This window comes from Juglans regia, chromosome 15 (genome assembly GCF_001411555.2).
Source record: "Juglans regia cultivar Chandler chromosome 15, Walnut 2.0, whole genome shotgun sequence".
In the NCBI taxonomy this organism is placed as follows: Eukaryota; Viridiplantae; Streptophyta; class Magnoliopsida; order Fagales; family Juglandaceae; genus Juglans; species Juglans regia.
The window spans coordinates 4803321-4827504 of NC_049915.1; the positions used below are offsets into that span (position 1 = coordinate 4803321).

Below are 24184 nucleotides of genomic sequence, written 5' to 3' on the forward strand. Positions count from 1 at the left end.
TTTTATCATCAAACTAACCAGCAAGCACTTAAGTTCTTGCTGGAACAACAAGTGGGAATCAAGACCCAACAAAAGTGGATTACGAAGTTGATGGGGTATAACTTTTTTATTGAGTACAAAAAGGGTAAAGAAAATGTAATGGCTGATGCCTTATCAAGAAAGGAGGAAGGCATCGGGTTGTGTGCATAAATCTCTTTCCCTACCGCTGATTGGGTGGGGGAATTAAGGCAAAATTACCAGAAAAGTGATGAGTATTCTATTTTGATGGGAAAATTGTTGAACCATCAAGAGGTCCTTAAGGGGACTACACTTCAGCAGGGAATCATTTTGAGGAAGGGAAGGATCCTTATAGTACCATATTCCCCTTTCAAATTGAAGGTACTCCAATTTATTCATATTGATCCTATGGATGGGCACTCGGGTTATTTAAAGACCTATCAAAAGGCCAAAAGGGATTTTTATTGGCCAGGTATGAAAAAAGATATAAAAAAGGTGGGTGAGGGAGTGTGAAATATGCCAAGCTTCGAAGTATGAGACATTTCCCCCAACGGGTCTCTTACAGCCTCTCCCCATACCCCAGCAAGCTTGGTTGGACATTTCAATGGACTTTGTGGAAGGATTGCCAAAGTCTAAGGGGCATTCAGTAATTTTCATGGTAGTGGATCGCTTCACTAAATATGGGCATTTCATGCCCTTATCACATCCCTATATAGCTCAGGAAGTGGCACAAGTGTTTTTTGGGTCAGTGTTTAAGCTGCATGGTTTTCCGAAAACCATAGTGTCAGATAGGGACCCTGTGTTTTTTAGCTCTTTTTGGAAGGAGTTGTTTGTTCTCCAAAGGACATCCTTAGACTACAGCTCTGCTTATCACCCACAGAGTGATGGGCAGACAGAAGCAGTGAATAAACTGGTGGAGGGGTACTTAAGGTGTTATGCAGCACTTAATCCCACGAGATGGAGCCAGTGGCTACCCTTGGCTGAGTGGTGGTACAACAGTACCTACCACAGCTCAACCAAGATGACCCCATTTGAGGCTCTTTATGGGTATCAGCCCCCAAGGTTACTCGACTATATTCTAGGGACTTCAAACAACACGACGGTGGATCAACTACTACAGAACGGATCACAAATCATCAACCTTTTGAAAAGTAGTCTCACGGTAGCACAAGCTAGAATGAAATACTTTGCTGATAAGAAAAGAACTGAAATATAGTTTAATATGGGAGATTGGGTGTACCTCTGTCTTCAACCATATCACCAAAAGACAGTAGCTTTGCGCAAGAACATGAAGCTAGCCTTTTATGGGCCTTTCAAGGTGACTCAAATGCCAGGATTCATCGCATACAAGCTTGAGCTTCCCCCTTCATCTCAGATCCACCTAGTTTTCCATGTGTCTTGCTTGAAAAGGAAACTGGGGGATCAGATCCAACCGTTAGCCACCCTTCCACCCACCAATAGCAACGGAGAAGTGATACCTGAGCCTTAGGCGATGAGGGACCAACACATGAGATAGCAAGGAGAAAGGGTTGTGACCGAATTGTTGATTAAATGGTAGGGTCTCTCGGAGGCAGAGAATAGTTGGGAAAACTTGTGGAAAATTAGGGCTTTGTATCTACACCTTGTGGACAATGTTCTATAAGGGAGGGGGACTGTTAGGAGACTCTCGAGCTCAGTGATCTATGGAGGTAAAGTGGTAAAGGTTGGGACTTTAGAGTTGTTGAGGAGAGAGGAACCTGAGATAAAGAAGAAGAATGGAGAATAGGCGGACTGAAGGGCTTCATATAAGCGATGTAGTGCAAACGACATAGCAGGGGCATCGATTGAAGCAAATGACGTCACATTAATAAATAAAAGGAAGGGCAACGTTTTAGTCTTAAATATTAGGAGAGTTTATTATGGAAACAGTGTGTTTTAGTTCAGTCAATATAATTGTTACAAAGGGTTTTTATGTAATTTCAGTAGGGATTAATTAAGTGTCATGCCAGAAGGGTTTTTCAATCATTCTGGAGCATTTCTATCTATAAGGTAGTTATTCTCTATGGAGGAATTGGGGATCTCGAATACCCCAAGTCATAAGGATGTATGAGGTAATTTTCCTAGTGCACTGTGTCATCTTCTTCACTATTCAACGTCATTTACCTACATTCGTATAGCATACAGTATAGACCACATTCAGCAACTTAACATATATCAACTTCCACTCTGACTCAAAGGAACTTACCACAACCAAAGCCTCTCCTGTAACGTTGCTTGTCAGCAATATCATCCTACATAGAGGAGATGATGTAGTCACCAGAAATGTTACGCACTTCCTACACTTCCTCTTATAGACTCTCAAGGATAAGTTCAGCCTAAACCTGAGTTTATTTTGCAAATAAGAATGAAGAAGATTAGAAACCATGCTGCTGCTGAAGTTTTGGTGAAGTGGTTAGGGGCTCCTGTTAAGGATAGTAGTTGGGAACTTCTCTGGACATTACGTGACCAATACCAACACATTGTGGGCAAGGTCCTTTAGAGGAGAGGGGTGTCAAGTCCTTGTGGTCAAGGACATTTTAAGGGCTAAAACACAACTCAGAGCTCAAGCTAGTACGATATCTCAATCCACAGGATAGCATTCACATCGATCGGTAATTGTTTTTAGATTATTTCTTGTTTTTATTGTAATTTTACATTTTTCGGTTCAGTTAGCAATATCTATTAATTTTTTCAAGAGATTTTTATTTTACTTTTTATTTTTATCGGCCCAGCATGTTTCAGAATGGAATACGCAAATGTCGTATAATTATTTTTAAAAAAATAAATATAAGATTCACATAAAAAAAATTAATTTTTTAATAGTAGACTTTACACTTTTTCTAAATGAATGCACACATTTGCGCACTTTACGACTATATGTAGCATTATTCGACTCTTAGAGACTGTCTGCACCTAATTAAATTCAAGCTTTCAACCTTGAAGGGAATACACCACTAATACCAAGACCTTTACCATTTATTTATAATCATTGGTATAATATAATTTGCTTTATAATATAAGTTTAAATTAAATTAATTTATAAATTAATCCTTATTATATCATTGGTGTAATTTTTTTTTTTTTTAATATTATTGGTGTAAATTATATACACATAATGATATACTTATAATTTTTTACAATTTATTTTATAACTGACCAATTTAATTGTGTTAATTTGATAAAATAATTTTAATTTAAAAAATAATTCTAAAATAAATGTAAAAGAGTTGTAAGTTATTTTTATAATTTTAGATTTTAGTTATTAATTAACATATTGACTTTGAGGTAACCACGGGATAGACTATCAAAGCATTTTATTAGAACCGCACAAGGATAAAAGGCTTGGTATATAGAAGATAATAGAGAAGCATGCTGAAAGATTTCGTGCAACATATGGACAAAGAACATCGCAAACATAGAAAGAAAGACCAATAATGGAAATAGGACATTGATAACTACTTTTATTTAAGTTATTACAAACGAATAATACTAGATATAGTTCTAGAGTGTACAAACTCCATGCACTCTATTATTTTATAGTGAAGCTTATTCTTTTTTAAAATGAGTGTTCAATCCTTACATACCCTAATACTATATCTAACATTAATTCTATACAAATACATTATTTATTTAGATTATTGAATTTCGAGGATCAATTAGGTTTAATTACTTCTAGTGATAAAAGTTGTTTAGAAAACTATCAGCTAGCTTCTGACCAATGCGAACAGCAGAATTTGTATCCAAATGCAGGTGATCTGCTAAAAGGGTTGATCCCATGGAATCAACATGCACGACATTCTTCAGGTTTATATTCAGTTGAGCATCTCTTACATTGCTTAGGAAGTTTCCTTCTCCAGAAGAAACTATAACATACAAAAAACATGTAAATTTTTAGAACTTTTATAATGATTTGCAAAGGTGCATTATGTTGAAGTGCAACCAATTTGTAAAATGAGAAATGCTTTTGTTACAAAGAAATTCTACAAATATAAATCTACAAATTGACGTGATTTGATATGGTATGTTAGATTGTAAAATCATTTTTATTATAAATAAGATCTAACGTATCATATAAAGTCATGTCAGTAAACTAATTGAACTAAGCAATAATAACCAAAAGAAATTAGTACGTACCAAAAGAATGGGGAGGTCAGGAGAGTAAAGATCATCTCGAAGATCATTGAAGAACTTCTCCAGCCTTCCCTTATAGAGCGTAGAGTCTTGCTCTCCACAATCACTCTCTCCTTGATACCAAAGCAGTGCACGAATATTACCACCCATACTTTCCCTTGTAGCTTTTGCTCTATCAACCAACTGATTGTATAGTATCGTATCTTTTTGCCACATTTCTATCTTTGTTCCTCCAATTGCGCAAGGGACCAGACCAATCACTCCAAAGTTTGGATGTTTTGCCAATATTTGATTGGAAAAGGGCATGCCTGGTCCCACCCCACAGGTCTTCAAATTATCAATTTCCTTATGAAGAGGTTCACTAGCTATGTCCCAAGTCTTGTTTAAATTTAGTGTGAGGATGTTGGGGGTGGGAGTAGGGCTGTGCAAAAAATCCGTTAAACCGAGCAACCCGTCCGACCCGATCAGATCCTTCCGACAATATACGGTTTTGCTTCGGTGTCGGGTTGAACCTGATAAATGACGGGCAGACCGACTCTTACGAGTCTTACCTTTCTTCAAGTGTTCAGAGTAAAAAGTAAAAACCCTAGCGTAGCCGACTTCTCTTTTTTCTCTAAAGACGATTGTGCAGAAACGAAAGTGTAGCCACGACCCATGCCAGGAATCTCGAGAAGCTCAGCCTCTCTCTCTTCCGTCGGGGCTTCAACTCCTCCAAATGGTGCTTCTGTCTTTCTCTTTTCCCTTCTGCTTTTCTTTTTTGGCTTTCCTTCCCTGTTGATCGCACTCTTTTGGTTTGGCTATTGTAGATAGATGACAAAAAAAAGTGAAGAAGACTGGGAAGAACATAGATCCATTTCTGAAAATGAAGGAAGCTTTTATGACGGGAAGTTTGAAATCATGAAAAGCAAATGCCAAAAATGGAAGATTCAGAAAGATCGTGTGAGGACTTTGCGTGACTAAAGTAATTGAAACAACCAACCCAAATCTGCGACTCAAATTTCTCTGCACTGAACCTCCCTTTTTCTTAATACTTTTCTTAATAAATAAATGAGTTTGAGCTTTTCTGATTTTGCGCGTCCTTGATTTCTCTCATCTTCTCACACTTTTTGGCCATGGTTTTACAGTACTGGCCTCAGATTTCTCAGCAAGCAAGAAAGAACGACAACATTCACTGGACCACAAAAGTTAATGGCTTGAAAGCAAGACAACCCATAATTGCGAAAAGGAGATTTTGGGAGCTTACAAAGAAAAGCAACAGAGTGAATGAAGAAATTAGGAGCTTTGACTTGTCAAACAAGACATTCAGCAAAAGTGTTCTTCACCACCTCCCTCCTCTGCCATTTCCCACGTTCCAAATCTCCTATCTTCTCCCAAAAACTCAAAAGTGACTAGCAACAGAGTGATTTAGATATATCTGTAGAGTTTTTCTTTTTCGTTTGTCTGAGGCTCTGAGCTCTAATTAGTTAGGGTGTAGTGATGTTGTGTGAATATTGGGCGGATTTGTTTTCGACCCGACCCGACTATTACGGGTCGGGTTGTTATGGACATGGTATGCGGACGGGTCGGGTCGGGGCCAAAATAAGTACGGGTTGGGCGGTGTGCAGGCCTAGGTGGGAGTGCATTGTGGAGGAACCTTTCCATCCCACTTGAGCAAGTTGGTTTTGGTGTCATTGTAAACACCTCCTCGTCCAGCCATGTTGCTTTGTCCTGCTAAAAGGAATATGTTGTTGGGTTTGAGCCCTATGGGTATAACAGACCCAACATTAGGAACAAATACGAAGAAGATGAAGGAAAAAAACATCTTTTTTTCTTGTCTTTAGATATTGCAGGAGTAATAGTTGTGAAGTGTTGGAAGAGAAGCAGCAGTCTACATCTTACATTTATATGACTTGGAACTCCATTTTAGGTGTTGTACAGAGTATATGATTTGTTTCTAACCCTCAACTCTGTAACGAAGAAAACAAATTACCAGTACTCAATATGAGGAATTTTCGACCACAAAAAAGATAGCATATTCGCTTGTCTTGAGATTTTTTATTTTAATTTAGGAAAATGATTGAGACATAATATTTTTTTAGAACATTTTTACTACCCATTGAGGCTATTTTCGTAAATATAATACTCCTTTTGTCACGCCCGGTACCATGGGAACCTTTTAACCTAAATCCATAATAATAAAAAAGCTTAAATATAATATTTCCTAACAAACCAAGTACCTAAAAAAATTCTTTCAAGTAAAATAAACTAAACTCTACCACGTCTCTAAAATCTCACCAATCAACTTATGCCACTTGACACTTATCTAACATTTATCTTATAATCTTGTCACGTGCCATCTATTCCGGCTAACTGTCATAACTATCAAAGTCATATGAAAAAAATAAAGAAGATAAACAGGTGAGTCCATCGATTCAAAGTGTGTATACATGAGCAAGATAGTACAGAATGCATGATATTAGTACATAACATAACAAAGATCATGTTTAAAGCGGTAACTAGCAAGAAGTACAATAAACAAGAAATGCGAGAGCTAGATACGTAATAATGTGCATGGTAATAGAGGATGAGAGTAATAATGAATAAATTAGTAGCTACTACCAAAAAGTGCACGAGACGAGAAGCACGATAAACGGGTAATCAAGTGGCAAGAATATGAAGGGCTATATTACGACCTTTTTTTTTAATAAAGTGGAGAGAGGGTTTTGAACCAAGTTTTTCATTTGGAGAACTGGGCAATATGTCATCAGGTCATCAAGCTCTTAACGTATTATTATGACTTTTCAATTGGCTAAATATGCCTCACTCACCTTTGATTGGTAAGCGTTGTATGTCTATCAAAACATATATATGGCCGACAGACTTTGGAGAAAATAAATCATTTTTATAATTTTTAAATAGATATGTCTTACGCAAGTCTTTATAAAATAAAAAAAAATAAAAATAAAAATAAAAATAACTCTTCCTTAACAAAGTGTAAAAAAATCATTCTTTTTTAGTGGGACCCACTTTTTTACAAAAGGCATATGTGGGACTTGTACTTAACATTACTTAAAGACTTTTTTTTTTTAAATGAGTGCACGGAACATGCATTCTCTAGTTAGGACTGTATGATCTAACACAATCTAAAAAATTATTTTGGGTAAATAGTCTATGTACTAGCTGTGTTTGGATGTTGAACTGAGTTGAGTTGAGATGATAAAATATTGTTAGAATATTATTATTATTATTATTTAGTTCGTGAAGGCGTTTTTATCGGACGTTTTTTTCTTTGCTTTCTTGGTTTCGTATTGGCCTAGGGTTAGCCCATGGCGGCACCCACTGCCCCTCCTTCATTGGAGGGGGCTCCTGGAGGAGATGGAGGGACTCTGTCATATGTACAGATCGTGTCAAAGGCGGTGACGCCTTCATCATTCAAAGTACCAATGAGATACCATGTGGATGTGGACAGGGAACCCGGTTTCATTTTTTCTAAACCGAAGGCTGCAAAGGATTTTTGTTATGCCCTTGTCCTGAATTTTGTGCATATTAGGCCTACGATTGATGATATCCAGTTGGCTATTATTAAGTCGTGGGGTTTACTAGAGATTCCGACAGTGAGTGTAATGGACGAGTATCATGTTCTGGTGAAGATGCAAACCGAACGGGACTTTGTGCATGGCTGGGCAAGAGAGGGCCAATTGATTGCTGGATCTGTTTTCAGACTTTTTTTATGGACAAAGGACTTTGATCTGCTGAAAGAATCAACGCTAGCACCCCAGTGGATTTTTCTGCCAGGCTTGCCTCTTCATATGTATCGGACGGATGTTCTACAAATTCTAGCAACAAGGTTTGGGCATTTTTTGGGGATTGATAATGCTACATTGCATAGAACCAGAGCTTTGGGGGCTTGTATGTGTGTGGAAATAAATTTGACAGATGAGCTGGTGCAGAGTTTTCCAATAGTAATGGCAAACAAAAAATTTTGGCAGGAGGTTCGATATGAAAGACCTGGTTTCTACTGCAAAAAGTGCTGCCGATAGGGTCACACAACCGTTGTATGTCGAGCTAGTGTAGGGTCATTGCATAAGGGACAAGACGTGGCAAAAGGGGTTGTAGAAAAAATATGGCAAGAGAATCCAAAAAAGAAAAGTTCGCAGGAGGATTCAGGTGACGGGTTGAAGGAAAACCAGAATGAGAACGTGTATGAGGTGGAGATAGTGAAAGGGAAGGACGTGGTGGTTTCTAGGGAGGATGAAGTGACGGCTTCAAGAGATGACCCAGAGAATTCTGAGACGAAAATAGTGGAGGAATCATGAGAGGAAGAGGAGGTGGGCGAGCAACCTTCAATCCAAATAGAAAACACGGTGCCGATAGCGATTGAGGATGGACGGGGGGATGGTCCTGCAATGGATTTGATCCTAGTCGATGCTTATAAGTCGTCGAGTAGTGGGGGTCGTGGTCAAGCTGAGATGGTATCTGCAATGCTTGATTGGGAGTGTCACCTACAACCGTTTGCAATAGAAGTGCCACCAGACTCTGTTTCGTATGGCAGTGATGTGGAAGAGGATGACAATGTTCTTGGTTTGGCCAAACATAAAGGATATGACTCTGATAATGTTCTGAAACCTGGTTCTAGTATTAAACAAAAAAATCTAGTTCTCCGTCAATCTCAGCGGGTGTCTACCCGCACCAATAAACTTAATCAATGACAAAGTCCATCATTGCATGGAATATAAGGGGGTGAGGCAGTTCTCAACGTGTTTTGCGTAGTTTGATTCAGAAAAATAATGGATCCATTGTTGCTCTTTTTGAGCCTTTTGCGAGAGTAGATAAACTTCAGCGTTTAGTCAGCTCGTTGGGTTTTGATGGTTTTTATTCAAACGAGGTTGCAGGGGGAAAATATGGATATTGTGGAGAGCTCCCTATGAATCTGAGGTGTTTAGTGTATCAACGCAGATGATTACGGGATGGTTTTTGCTAGAGGGGACATAGACTCTGGTTTCGTTTGTTTACGCTAAATGCACTCAGAGGGATCGAAGAGAGCTATGGGAGAGTTTGGTCCGTTGTAGGTCTGCTGGCTATCCGTGGACTGTTATGGGGGATTTTAACATCATACTAGAGGACTAGGAATGTGTGAAGGGTTGCCCCCGAGTTGCCCAAGCTATGGATGATTTAAATGGGTGTACTGATGATTGTGGCCTAGTGGAGCTTAACTATCATAGGAATCCTCTATCCTGGTGTAATGGGCAAGAGGGGGCTACATGGAAGTGGGCGAGATTTGATCATGTTCTTATGAATGTGGTTTTTTCAAAACGATTTAAAATGGCAGACATGGAATATATTAAATGGAAGACATCGGATCATAGTCCCATGGTGGTTCGTTTATCCCGAGTTAATACGAGGTACGGGCCATGTCCTTTTCGATTTCAAAAATGTGGTACTCTCATGATTCATTTCAAAGGTTGGTAGAGGAGACATGGGGACAGCCTACGTTGGGTTTGGGACTGGTAAAGCTGGCGGCAAAATTGAAGCAGCTTAAGATGGAGTTGCGGACATGGAATAAAACTATCTTTGGGCGAGTGGAAAGGAATATACAAGAGCTAGAAGCGAGGCTGGCAATTTTGGAAGCCCAATTGCAATCTGAATATTCGGAAGAAATAGAAGCGGATTATATCGTCTCCAAATTGGAGATTGATATTTGGGAAAAGAGACAGGAGACTCGTATAGCCCAAGTAGCAAAGAATAAGTGGTTAAAAGAAGGAGACCAGAACTCCAACTTTTTTCATGCTGTTGTATCACAACGTCGGCATGGTTCGGTAATTTCTCAGATGCGGTTGGCGGATGGTACTTTGTTGGATTCACCAAAGAAGGTTCACTTGGGGGCGGTGGATTACTTCAGAAATTTTCTTATAGAGATGCCACACATTGAACCCGCAGATCTATCTCTGCTTCTGGGTTTGGAAATGTTTGAGGAGGATAATTCAGATTTGTGTCACTTGAGGAAGTGAAAGAGGCCATTTTTTTTATACCAGAGCATAGCAGCCCTGGCCCAGACGGGTATGGTTCCTCTTTTTATATTTCTTGTTGGCATATTGTGAAAGAAGAGGTGGTGGAGGCCGCAAGGAATTTTTTTGTGGGTTCTACATTACCAAGGTTCTATACTTTGTCATATATTGTGTTGATTCCGAAAATGCCGGACCCAATAGTTTTGAGAAATTTAGGCCAATAAGTCTATGTTCAGTGGCTTATAAGATTTTTTAAAAAATCCTGGTGAATCGTTTGACGGGTTTTTTACCTAGACTAATTTTGGCTTAACAGGGGGCCTTCATTCTGGGTCGTAGTATTTTTGAAAACATAACTCTTGCCCAGGAGATGGCTCATGCGTTGAAAAGGAAGACGGTTGGAGGAAATGTGATAGTAAAGCTGGATATGGCAAAGGCATATGATAGGGTGCACTGAGATTTTTTATTTAATGTCCTGGCTAGCTTTGGTTTCTCAGAAAAATTTTGTAGTTTGGTAAAGGAATGTGTGGCGTCCCCTTGGTACTCAGTGATGATGAATGGGTTGTATAAAGGTTTTTTCAAGTCTACGAGAGGCCTGCGGCAAGGGGACCCTTTGTCACCATATTTATTTATATTGATGCAAGAAGTTCTTTCAAGGCTTCTTCAGAAAGAATTTGAGGAAGGCCGCATTGGTAAGTATTATCATCCTATAGGGCACCGTTGGTGTCCCATCTGTTATATGCGGATGATATTTTAATTTTTTCAAATGGTGAAAAAATATCTTTGAGACTATTGGGGACCATATTATCATGCTATGAAATTTGGTCAGGCCAACGGGTTAGCAAAGAGAAATTGGCAATTTTTTCCTCACCAATAGTTAGTGTTGCCAGGCAGTGTGGTTTGGTGCGTTTAACGGGGTCTGCACCTGGTAATTTCCCAGTCATGTATCTGGGGGTTCCTTTGATATGTGGGCGTTTGAAAGCTGTCCACCTGGATCATTTGGTAGTGAAAGTTTAGGCTAAGGTTGCTGGGTGGAAGGCAAGATTACTGTCGCAAAGGGGGGCGATTGGTTCTGCTCAAACACGTTCTATCTAGTATGGCTTCCCATTGTTTGACTATGATGAATGTCCCTCAGGTTGTGATTAAAAAAATTAATTCAATTTTAGCCACGTTTTTTTGGGGAGAGAAGAATGGGAAAGAAAAATGAAGTGGTGTGTGTGGTCTTGGATTAGTAAGCCAACAGAGGAGGGTGGCCTGGGTTTGAGGAATTTTCTGGAAATTCAAAGAGCAATGCAAATGAAATTGGCCTGGCGTATTTTTTCGATGGACTCATTGTGGGCTCGGTTCATGGTGTCGAAGTATGGAAGAGGACAACATGGTTTGCTGCTAGTAGCTCGCAGTAATAGTTCGAGAATTTGGAAGTCTATAGTCTCAGTTATGCAAGATGTCTGCAAGGTGACCAAAGTTAGAGTGAGGGAGGGGACATCGTCCTTCTGGTATGATAGGTGGTTTTCGAATGGTCCTTTATGTAATTTGGTGGGGGTAGTTAGCAGGCCTTCTCTACAAATTAAGGAGGTTTGGGTTGGGGATTCCTGGGATTGTGACTTGCTACAGCAGTTAATTGGTGAGGAGTTGACGGCTGAGGTGATTAGGGAAATTGGTGTTGGACGTCCAGGGAAAGATGTTTTAATTTGGAAACCTGCTTTGGATGGAAAATTTACAATAGCCAATGTGTGGGAGTTAATCCGAGGGAGGGAAGATCACCACGGTTGGATGGATTGTATATGGAGTAAATATCTGCCGAAGAAAATTTCAGTTTGTATGTGGAGGGCTCGTTTTAACTACCTAGCTACGGATACTAAGGTGCAGTCACGTGGAGTTGTCATGGCTACAAAGTGTGACTACTGTCAATCTCCACAGACTGAAACGATGGATCATGTGCTTGCTACTGGGCAGATTGCAGAACAGATTTGGCGCTTTGCTTCACTTGCACTGGGCATTGGTTGTTTGCAAACCCGAACCTGATGGCATCGAGTGGAGGCTTGGATGGTGTGTGCGAAAAAAGGAATAAAAACGGGTATTTTAGTTGGCCTGCTACCAAGCATTATTACGTGGGGTTTATAGCGATGATGCTGTCAATCTCGAATGGAGGGAGTACAGGCCAGTGCAATGGATGTTTGGAGAACTGTTCGGTTATGGCTGAGAATCCTAGTAAATGATTTGCATGACAAGAAGGTCACCACGGTTGATGCACAGATTTTCAAGGCATTGGACATGAATATTCTGGACCAGCCAGTACGTAAATTGCTTCAAGTTGTATGGTTAAAACCACCTGTTAGCTGGTGGAAATTGAATGTGGATGGTAGTTGCCGTGGAAACCCAGGGAATTGTGGTGGGGGTGGAGTGTTGCGAGATCATAGGGGTTGGATGAAGGCGGATTTTACTGCTCACTAGGGGTTCGAAACCAACAACGAGGCTGAATTAAGAGCTCTACTTCAAGGGGTTCGGCTATGTAAAGAAATGAATTGCCGAAATATTATTTTGGAGTGCGACTCTAAGGTAGTAGTGGATTGGGTGAAGAAGCGAGGTTGTAATTTACGGTAGCTTTGGGATTATTGGGATTCCCTCCTTAAGGAACTAGATGGAGTTCAATTCCAAGTGGTGCACCAATTTAGAGAAGGCAACCAAGCTGCGGATTATTTGGCAAGGAAAGGAGAAGAGGGTTCAAGTTGGAATTTTTTTCCTGGTGATTGCATACCTAGGTTGCTGAGGGGTATTATTAGATTAGATGCCTTGGGACTTCCATCCATAAGAAACTAATGGTTTCTGAGTTTTTATATAGTTTCCTTCTAGTTTTGGTTTTGGTTTATTGTTGGGTATTGGGTTTTTTGGGTTTATGTAAATCCCCAAGTGTCTTGATGTTTTCCACGGTATTTCTGCACCATAAGTGATGGTTTTTTTTCCAATAAATTTGGGACAGGGCTGCTATGTGTGTGGCTACCTGCTCTTTAAAAAAAATGATAGTTGATAAATAATAATTTAATTATAAATTAATTTATTAATTAATATATAATTAGTATAATTGTAAAATATAAACAAAAATTAGAAAAAGTTATTATTATTAATAAATAATATTTTATTATGATTTTAGCTAACATATAATAATTCAACATGGAAATCTTTCTTACATAGCAAGCAAACACCATTGTTAGTGCTCTCAGTTTCACTTCTCACTTAATGAATTGAAAACCCTAGGTCCTTGCTCCTGTTATTGCGATCCTATCGCCAACTTGCCGCCGATCGCCTCTAGATCTCTACCCTGCCATGTAGATGCTGTCCATCGACTCCCCCTCACCTCTTGATCTCTTCCAGTCTCAATGTCCTTACCCATTGGCCACTGCCCATCGAAGAGTCTGTAATGGGTCTCCTACAATTTGCCCAAAAATTCCACAAACACTCACAGAACAGTGAACAAATGATGGAACGTAAACCCAAGAATCTCTTTCTTGATTATTGGAAGAGGTTTTCGAGGAACCTCCAACCTCCAAGATGAATCCTTTATTAATCTTTTTGAACAAAGAACACTTACAATGAATCTAGTTTTTATTACTCACTACAATGAAAATGCTATTGTTTTATTACACAATTACAAAACAAAATGCCCTGTTTCGAACTCCATTCAGATAATACCGTTATTCTCCACAAAACGCACCACTTCATTTATTCACCAAACACACCATTTAATTCTTTACTCGTCATGACAAACTCCTTTTTAAAACCCAAGTCTTCAGCCCTTTACATTCCTTTCCCATTAAAAGGTCCTTGACCACAAGGACTTGACACCCCTTTCCTCTAAGGACCTTGCCCACAAGGTGTGGGTATTGGTCACGTAATGTCCAGAGGAGTGCCCAAGTACTATCCTTAACAGGAGCCCCTAACCACTTCACCAAAACTTTAGTAGCAGCATGGTTTATGATCTTCTTCATTCTTCTTTGCAAAATCAACTTAGGTCCAGGCTGAACTTGTCCTTGAAAGTCTATAGGAGGCAGTGTAGGAAGTGGCATAACATTTTGACCCAGCTTCTTCTTCAAGCATGACACAGGATGTATTTTTGTAGAGTTAGGTAGATTGAGTTTATAGGCAACTGTCCTAATCCTTTACAAAATCTAAAATGGTCCAAAGAACCTTGGAGCAAGTTTCAGGTTGTGGCGTAAAGAGACAATTTTTTGTCTATATGGTTGCAATCTAAGAAATACCCAATCTCCAACTTGAAATTCCCTCTGAGTTCTTCTTCTATATGCAAACTCTTTCATTGTATGCTTAGACTTCAACAAATTCTCCCTCAACATCAACCAAAGCTGCTCCTTAGATCTGAGTTGCTGATCTACCTTAAGTCAGAACATGAAAGGGAATTCTGAACTTTGAGTCTTGAACTTTTATGACTTCACATTTACCAATACTAACCAATCTGTCACCATTAGCTACTCTTGTAGCTTTGAATCATCATGCACCTTTAGTCTTGATGCCTGCACCACTAGTGGATCCAAAAAATTGTGTGTACTTCCTGAATCCACCAAGATCTCCAGCACACAACTGCCTACCCTTCCCGACAATCTCATGGCATTATTATTAGAACACCCAAAAATTGCATGAATGGATACTTTTACCCCTTCTCCATCTGCTGTCACACACTCTTCTCTGGTCACTAGAGGTTCATCCATGACCTCCACAACTTCTACAGCCTTATTAACAGTGTTCTCTACTTGCAACATATACACTTTAAGAGCCTTACTCACATGTGCATGATTCCATTTTTCATCACAGTGGTAGGACATGCCCTTCTTTCTTTTCTCATCCATTTGTGAAGATAAAACTTTCTTGACTACTAAAGGAGATTTTTGCACTCTACTACCCTCCACGTCCAGCCATGTTGCTTTGTCCTACTAAGAGGAATATGTTTTTGGGTTTGATCTCTCCGGCTGGCATAACAAACCCAACATGAGTAACAACTACAACGAAGAAGATGACAAAAATACGTCTTTTTTTTTTCTTGTCTTTTAGATATTGCAGGAGTAATAGTTATGCATTGATGGAAGAGAAGCAGGCTGCATCTTACATTTATATGACTTGGAACTCCATTTTAGCGTCCAGAGTGTATGATTTGTTTCTAGCCCTCAACTCTCTAACCAAGAAAACAAACTAGCACTCAATATCACTAGTGTTTAATTATATGTTATCATATTATACAGTTCTACTTTTAGCATTTTATCATACTATAGTGTCTATTGTCTAATTATATGTTATCATTCTATTTATGGTTTTTATAATACTTTTCATCACTCAATTTAGTTGTTAGTATTGATTAATAACAATTACTGTTGGAATCCACTTGTATTGTATTGTTTAAAATATAAATAGAATTTATTATATTAGTGTTATTATATATTGATATTACATGTACTATAAGCCTATATGTCTATAATATTATTATACATTATTATAAATAGACTTGTACTATAGGGTTTAAACACAACTGTTAGTATTTATACTTATACTATAGTATTAATTATTGACAATTACGTATCATTATAGTCTATAGACTCATTATACTTTTACTATGCTAGTATATAACTTATTCTTATTATAGTGACATAGTCTATAGACTTGTACTACGGTAATTAATTACATATTATTATATTAGCTTCTAACTCATTTCTTACTTAATTATATACTAGACTTAGTATTATATGTTATTATACTAGTGTTATTATACATTAGTAGTACATGTCATTATAAATTTATAAATTAGTGTTTACACATTAGTATTAAATATTATTATACATTAGTTATTATACATAAGCATTACATGTTATTATATATTAGTCTTTATGCATTAGGATTGCATGTTATTATACATGAGTGTAAAATGGTACTTGGCAGTAATAGACTAATGGGATGATGTTTACATATGTCATATACTAAACTATTATTAGTCATTTAGCTCATACTATTATTGAATTTAACTAAGTACATAAGTTATAGTTATATAAAATATAATAATGATTATTGTTCTTTTATAATATATGTGCAATATCGAAGGCGGAGTTGGAGGGCAAAATCAGAGTCGAAGTCAGAGGCAGAGTCAGTATGTCGGAGTCATAGTCGGACTGACTCTAACTCCTACTTTTCAGGTGAAAAAAACTCTGACTCCGACTCGGAGAGGAGTCGGATTCGGAGTCAAATTTTTTAATTTTTACTCAGTCCTATGAATTTGAAGTAACCACAAGATAGACTATCAAGCAAAATCTTATTAGAGCCACACTAGGATAAATGTTTTTCATCATGAATTTCGTAATTTCCAAACACATCGGCTAATACTATTTTGAGTCAGTTAATTCAGTGGTTGACTTACGAAATCATTTAAAGCATGCTTCATTAGCTTGTATAATTAAGAATGATAAAATCAATAATAAAAGTTTATAACACAGAAGTTGATGTGCAACCAAAAGATTTCGCATATGGGGGGAACTGCTACTCCGATAGTCGGTACTGAATCGGATATCGACTAGTGTATTGTATTTTTTTAAAGAATTTTTTGTGTATATAAAAATACTAAAAAAACAATTTTTGATACGAATGATAGGTGCACTTTCTCGGTGTACCTGTCATTTCCCTTTCTATATAGAAGACAACAGAGAAGCATTTTGAGAGATTTCATGCAACGTAGGGACAATGTTTTCTCATAATAGTACAAATATTGGTCTGGTAACATATTTGAGGAGTACATCATAATCAAACCAAATAAAAACATTAACTAAGGACATCACAAACATAGAAAGAAAGAGCAACGGAAATAGACATTGACCAGTAATAATTCTCTCTCATTTCCCTTGTTCGATCTTACATTATTTAAGATAATACAAACAAGGCTAGATCATATAGTCATAGGACATACAAGTCTCGCGCACTCTATTTTTTAATGGTGGGCCTTATTGTTTTTTAAATGAAATGCGTAAAACTTGCATACCCTAAGACTATAACTAAGTACATTACTCCTATACAAACATATGTTATTTACTTAGATTATTGAATTTTGAAGATTGACCAGGTTTAATTATTGGATTAATTACTTTCAGTGATAAAAACTATACAGAAAACTATTAGCTAGTTTCTGACTAATGTGAACAACAGACTTTGATCCAAATGCAGGTGATCTGCTAAAAAGGTTGATCCCACTGAATGAACGCGCACGATATTCTTCAAGTTTATATTCAGCTGAGTATCTCTTACAGGTCTTAGGAACTTTCCTTCTCCAATAGAAACTACAAGCTACAAAAAATATGTATATATATGTTTTGAATGTTTATAATGATTAATTTGCAAAGATGCATTATGGAACTGTAACCAATTTGTGAAAGGAGAAATGTTTTAGTCACAATGAGATCCTACAAAATTAAATTTATAAATTGATGTGACTTGATGTGGCACGTTAAATGTAAAGCCACTTTATTATAAACTAGATCTAACGAATCATATAAAACAACGTCTAGATCGTGCATAAAAGAAACAAATTGAACTAAGCAATAAATAAACCAAAGAAAGTACCATAAGAATGGGGAGATCAAGAGAGTCAAGATCGTGTCGAAGATTATTGAAAAACTTCTCCAACCATCCCATATTAAGCCTAGAGTCCCACTCACCACAATCACTCTCTCCCTGATACCAAAGTAGTGCACGAATATTACCACCAATACTTTGCCTCGCAGCTCTTGCTCTAACCACCAACTGATTGTATATATAGTAGAGTACCCTTTTGCCACTTTTCTATCTTTGTTCCTCCTATTGCGCAAAGGACCAGACCAATCACTCCAAAGTTTGCAAGTTTTGCCAATATTTGGTTGGAAAAGGGCATGCCTAGTCCAACCCTGCAGGTCTTCAAATTATCAATTTCCTTATGGAGAGGATTACGAGCTATCTCCCAAGTCTAGTTTAATGATAGTGTGAGGATGTTGGGAGTCGGAGTGCATTGTGGAGGAACCTTTCCATCCCACTTGAGCAAGTTGGTTTTGGTGTCATTGTAAATGCCTCCACGTCCAGCCATGTTGCTTTGTCCTACTAAGAGGAATATGTTTCTGGGTTTGATCTCTCCGGCCGGCATAACAAACCCAACATGAGTAACAAGTACAACGAAGAAGATGACAGAAAGACATCCTTTTTTTCTTGTCTTCTAGATATTGCAGGAGTAATAGTTGTGCATTGATGGAAGAGAAGCAAGCTGCATCTTACATTTATATGACTTGGAACTCCAATTTAGGTTGCATACCAAGTGTATGATTTGTTTCTATCCCTCAACTCTCTAGCCAAGAAAACAAACTAGCACTCAATATCAGGAGTTTTCAACCACCAAAAAGATAGTATATAAACTTCATTTTTAGCCTCATCTCTACAACTGAGAAAACAAATCAGTTTTCAGTATTTTGTAAAATTTGATTATTGTTATATCATGGAAGTCATTAATTCTCTAAGAAAGTTGTGAACATCGAATGCTCTGTACCAGTTGTCAGGAGCTAATTTATAACCAAAAAGAAATTGTCGTAATAGTACCAAAAAATTAAATTAAAATTTGGCTGCATGTTTGGAAGCCACTCCCCATGATTATAATCAATATAACTTTCTTCAATTGTTTTCTTCTAAGAGTACTTACATGGACTATTTACCCAAAATCATTTTTTAGAATAATTTTAGATCATACCGTCCTAACTGGAGTATGCAAGTTCAGCACACTCCATTAAAAAAAAAAAAGTCTATAAATAATGCTAAGTACAAGTCCCGCATATGCATTTTGTAAAAAAGTAGGTTCCACTAAAAAATAATGATATTTTTACACTTTTTTAAGGAAAAGTTTTTTTTTTTATAAAAACTTACGTAAGACTTATCTATTTAAAAATTATACAAATCATTTATTTTCTCCAAATTATGTCGGCCATATATATGTTTTGATAGCCACTCACCAATCAAAGGTGAGTAAGGCATAATTAGCCAACTGAAAAGTCATAATAATACGTCCAGAGCATGATAACCTGATGGCCTATTACCTAGTTCTCCAAATGAAAATTTTGGTTCAAAACCCCCACTCCACTTTATTAAAAAAAAAAAAAAAGAATTTAAAAAAAGGGTCGTAATTAGGGGTGTCAAATCATGTTAACGGATCATGTTCGTGTCGTGTCAAGACATGTATATTATATTATATAGGTTAACACTAACCCGATCCGTTAAACTTATCGTGTCAAAATCTCAAACCCTAACACGACCCATTAACATAACGGGTCGTGTCTTGTTAACCCTTTTTGACCCGTTTATGTAAATGGGTTGAACAGACCCGAAATTAACCCATTTGACCAAGTTAAGTTTAGCATAATTTTATATAAATGTTAAAATTATAATTTCTATAAAAAAATGTAAAACTAACTACAAGTACAAAACTTAAAAGAATTTTAGAGACGTGGTAGAGTTTAGTTTATTTTACTTAAAATAATTTTTTTAGGTACTTGGTTTGTTAGGAAATATTATATTTAAGCTTTCTTATTATTATGGATTTAGGTTAAAAGGTTCCCATGGTACGGGGCGTGACAAAAGGAGTACTATATTTACGAAAACAACCTCAATGGGTAGTAAAAATGTTGTAAAAAATATTATGTCTCAATCATTTTCCTAAATTAAAATAAAAAAATCTCAAGACAAGCGAACATGCTATCTTTTTTGTGGTCGAAAACTCCTCATATTGAGTACTAGTAATTTGTTTTCTTAGTTAGAGAGTTGAGGGTTAGAAACAAATCATACACTCTGTACGACACCTAAAATGGAGTTCCAACTCATATAAATGTAAGATGCAGCCTGTTGCTTCTCTTCCATCACTACACAACTGTTACTCCTGCAATTTCTAAAAGACAAGAAAAAATGAAGTTTCTTTCCATCATCTTCTTCGTATTTGTTCCTAATGTTGGGTCTGTTATATCCGGAGGGCTCAAACCCGACAACATATTCCTTTTAGCAGGACAAAGCAACATGGCTGGACGGGGAGGCATTTACAATGACACCAAAACCAACTTGCTCAAGTGGGATGGAATGTTTCCTCCACAATGCAATCCCACCCCTAACATCCTCACACTATCTTTAAACAAGACTTGGGACATAGCTAGTGAACCTCTCCATAAGGACATTGATCATTTGAAGACCTGCGGGGTGGGACCAGGCATGCCCTTTTCCAATCAAATATTGGCAGAACGTCCAAACTTTGGAGTGATTGGTCTGGTCCCTTGCGCAATTGGAGGAACAAAGATAGAAATGTGGCAAAAGGGTACTATACTATACAATCAATTGGTTGATAGAGCAAAAGCTGCGAGGGAAAGTGTTGGTGGTAATATTCGTGCACTGCTTTGGTATCAAGGAGAGAGTGATTGTGGAGAGCAAGACTCTATGCTCTATAAAGGACGGCTGGAGAAGTTCTTCAATGATCTTCGAGACGATCTTTACTCTCCTGACCTCCCCATTCTTTTGGTACATACTAATTTCTTTCGGTTATTATTGCTTAGTTCAATTAGTTTACTAATATGATTTTATATGATATGTTAGATCTTATTTATAATAAAAATAATTTTATAATCTAACATACCACATCAAATCATATCAGTTTGTAAATTTATTTTTGTAGAATTTCTTTGTGACAAAAGTATTTCTCATTTTACAAATTGGTTACACTTCAACATAGTGCACCTTTGCAAATCATTATAAAAATTCTAAAAATTTACATGTTTTTTGCAGGTTGTAATTTGTTCTGGAGAAGGAAACTTTCTAAGCAATGTAAGAGATGCTCAACTGAATATAAACCTGAAGAATGTCGTGCCCGTTGATTCCAAGGGATCAACCCTTTTAGCAGATCACCTGCATTTGGATACAAATTCTGCTGTTCGCATTGGTCAGAAGCTAGCTGATAGTTTTCTAAACAACTTTTATCACTAAAAGTAATTAAACCTAATCAGTCCTCAAAATTCAATAATCTAAATAAATAATGCATTTGTATGAAACTAATGTTGGATATAGTATTAGAGTATGTAAGGATTGAACACTCGTTTTAAAAAAGAATAAGCCTCACTATAAAATAATAGAGTGCCTGAAGTTTGTACACTCTAGAATTATATGTAGCATTATTCGTTTATAATATCTTAAATAAAAGTATTTATCAATGTCTTATTTCCATTATTGGTCTTTCTTTCTATGTTTGCGATGTTCTTTGTCCTTATGTTGCACGAAATCTTTCAGCATGCTTCTCTATTATCTTCTATATACCGAATCTCTTATCCTTGTGTGGTTCTAATAAAATGCTTTGATAGTCTATCCCGTGGTTACCTCAAAGTCAATATGTTAATTAATAAGTAAAATCTAAAATTATACAAATAACTCACAACTCTTTTACTTTTATTTTAGAGTTCTTTTTTAAATTAAAATTATTTTATCAAATTAACACAATTAAATTGGTCAGTTATAAAATAAATTATAAAAAATTATAAGTATATCATTATGTGCATATAATTTACACCAATGATGTTAAAAAAAAAATTACACCAATGATATAATAAGGATTAATTTATAAATAAATTTAATTTAAACTTATATTATAAAGTAAATTATATTATACCAATGAATATAAATAAGTGGTAAAAGTCTTGGCATTAGTGGTATATTCCCTTTTAAGGTTGAAAGCTTGAATCTAATTAGGTGCAAAAAGTTTTTAAGAATTGAGTAATGTTAAATATAGTCGTAAAGTACGTAAATACGTCTAATTATTTTTAAAAAAAATAGAATTTATTATTAAAAAATTAATTTTTTTATATAAATCTTATATTTATTTATTTTTAAATAATTATAGGACAATTGGGTCCTCCATTCCGAAACATGTTGGGCCGATAAAAATAAAAAGTAAAATAAAAATCTCTTGAAAAAATTAATAGATATTGCTAACTGAACCGAAAGATGTAAAATTACAATAAAAACAAGAAATAATCTAAAAACAATTACCAATCGATGCGAATGCTATCCTGTGGATTGAGATATCGTACCAACTTGAGCTCTGAAGATCTGAAAATGGCGAGCACACAAAGAGGATGAGAAAGCCAAATATCGCTCTGACTTCTTTCTCTTTCTCTATCGGAGAGCAGAGGAAGAGCATATAATGAACCATGAATCTTCTCTTCACGGCAATGGACAATCTCCCTTCGCTTTTCCTTCACAGGCCTACCTTCCCTTCATCCCAATCTCCCTTCCTTAGCTTCCCCATCGTTTCAATACCTCCTTCCTCCCAATCTATAGCCCTACGTCTGTGGAGAACGAGACGCTTCGCCTCCAACGGGGTCGTATCCTCGGCGGCCTCAGAAATCGACATGGTCAAGAACAGGCATGGAGTCTATACGCCAAAGCAGAAGAAGGTTGTGGTTCTGTGGGACCTCGATAACAAGCCCCCGCGGGGCCCGCCATACCAGGCTGCCATGGCGCTGAAGCAGGTGGCCCAAAGGTTCGGCGATGTGATTGACTTCGCGGCCTACGCCAACCGCCACGCCTTCATCCATTTGCCCCAGTGGGTACTCGAGCAACGGCGTGAGCGCAAGCAGTTGGACATTTTGGAACGCAAGGGTCTGGCTATCCAGTCCGAACCCTATATCTGTGGTGTCTGCGGCCGCAAGTGTAAGACCAATCTCGACCTCAAGAAGCACTTCAAGCAGCTCCACGAGCGGGAGCGCCAGAAGAAGCTGAACCGGATGAGGTCGCTGAAGGGAAAGAAGCGGCAGCGTTACAAGGAGAGATTCGTGTCCGGTAATCACAAGTACAACGAGGCAGAGAGGTCGTTGATTACGCCGAAGCTTGGGTACGGGTTGGCATCGGAGCTGAGGCGCGCCGGAGTGTTTGTAAAGACAGTGGAGGACAAGCCTCAGGCGGCGGATTGGGCGGTCAAGCGGCAAATGCAACACTCGATGAGCCGAGGGGTTGATTGGTTATTTCTAGTATCCGACGATTCGGATTTCTCGGAGATGTTGAGGAGGGCGAGGGACGCGAATTTGGGGACGGTGGTGGTGGGGGATTGGGATAGGGCATTGGGTAGGCATGCGGATTTGTGGGTCCCGTGGATTCAGGTGGAGAATGGGGAGGTGTCGGAGGAGGATTTGGTGCCTAAGAGTCAAAGGAGGAGGGAGGAGGATGAGCTGTTCTCTGTTACTAGTTTGGATGACAATGTTGCTAATGAGAGCCATTTTTTGGACGATGTAGTGGATGAACTTGTTGCAGCGAGGACCAGCATTAATGGTGTAAAGATTTCTGCTTTTTCTGAAGTGGTAGAGGAGGAGGCAGAGAGAGGGGGGCAATGGGAAACAGAGGAAGAGAACCTGGAGAATTTGTTGTGGGATAGTGAAGATGAGGAGGATGAGTATTACTGATATAGCCATTCTTGGTTTGAGTTATACAAGGCATTTATGAGCCATTTAATTCTTTTATGGAACCTGTATGTTTTGCTTAAAGTAGAAGAATTAGGCATAGGGAATGGTGGGAACTGGGAAGATATTGAAAACGGAAGCACCCAATATGCAGTTAACTGGTTTGGGAGTATACAGTGTTAATAGGTTGACCTTTGCCTAAACATTACGACAATGTTTCACTTGTGGGATATTTTGGCTGTTCGCTTTGAAGGAGCTTAAGGCTGTAATTGAATGTTTCTTTTCATCAACAAACTCTCGAGGTTGCTGCTATTAGTGTCGTATTCGAGTTTTTGCAGAAATAGCATTTGCTGCTCCAAATCATCCAAGTATGTTTCTTTCTTTCGAGTAGAGTTAGTAAAAGCATATAACTTAATTAAGGTTTTATAATGAGAATTGGTGCGATGCTGCAATCCAATTAGGACCAGTTTCTGTTTTAGAATTTGCCTTGGTGTGTTGTTTAGTCCTGAAATTAGAATTCGTGGCAGAAAGATGCTTAGTTATTGTCGCACCGTTTATTTCATATTTGCCTGCAGG

General features: G+C 37.7%; 3 protein-coding genes across 3 annotated transcripts; 2 read left to right on the forward strand and 1 right to left on the reverse strand.

Annotated features, from left to right (window-relative positions):
- Nucleotides 1-3687: 3687 nt before the first annotated feature.
- On the reverse strand, nucleotides 3688-6242 carry LOC108990358 (probable carbohydrate esterase At4g34215). The gene is made up of 4 exons (XM_018964302.1): nucleotides 6239-6242; nucleotides 5766-5886; nucleotides 4146-4564; nucleotides 3688-3878 (listed from the first exon to the last, which is right to left on the reverse strand). The coding sequence occupies exons 1-4, from the start codon at nucleotides 6240-6242 to the stop codon at nucleotides 3688-3690; spliced, it is 735 nt and encodes a 244-aa protein (XP_018819847.1).
- Nucleotides 6243-20084: 13842 nt separating this feature from the next.
- Nucleotides 20085-21146, forward strand: LOC108990359 (probable carbohydrate esterase At4g34215). Its single transcript, XM_018964303.1, has 2 exons — nucleotides 20085-20684; nucleotides 20949-21146. Exons 1-2 carry the CDS (start codon nucleotides 20085-20087, stop codon nucleotides 21144-21146), a joined length of 798 nt encoding a protein of 265 aa, XP_018819848.1.
- A 1041-nt stretch (nucleotides 21147-22187) lies between these two features.
- LOC108990397 lies at nucleotides 22188-23971 on the forward strand. Its single transcript, XM_018964349.2, has one exon. It carries the CDS (start codon nucleotides 22364-22366, stop codon nucleotides 23609-23611), a length of 1248 nt encoding a protein of 415 aa, XP_018819894.1. The 5' UTR covers nucleotides 22188-22363; the 3' UTR covers nucleotides 23612-23971.
- The last annotated feature ends 213 nt before the right edge of the window (nucleotides 23972-24184 follow it).

What these genes read in the sequence shown, in the direction of transcription:
- LOC108990397 (XM_018964349.2), top strand. Translation starts at nt 22,364, where the DNA reads ATGAATCTTCTCTTCACGGCAATGGACAATCTCCCTTCGCTTTTCCTT.
- LOC108990358 (XM_018964302.1), bottom strand. An exon ending in GGAAAGGTTCCTCCACAATG is followed by an intron (nt 4,565 to 5,765) that starts CACTCCCACCTA and finishes TTTGCACAGCCC; the next exon opens with TACTCCCACCCCCAACATCC. An exon ending in CCTCCCCATTCTTTTGGTAC is followed by an intron (nt 3,879 to 4,145) that starts GTACTAATTTCT and finishes TGTATGTTATAG; the next exon opens with TTTCTTCTGGAGAAGGAAAC.
- LOC108990359 (XM_018964303.1), top strand. Translation starts at nt 20,085, where the DNA reads ATGAAGTTTCTTTCCATCATCTTCTTCGTATTTGTTCCTAATGTTGGG. An exon ending in CTGACCTCCCCATTCTTTTG is followed by an intron (nt 20,685 to 20,948) that starts GTACATACTAAT and finishes TGTTTTTTGCAG; the next exon opens with GTTGTAATTTGTTCTGGAGA.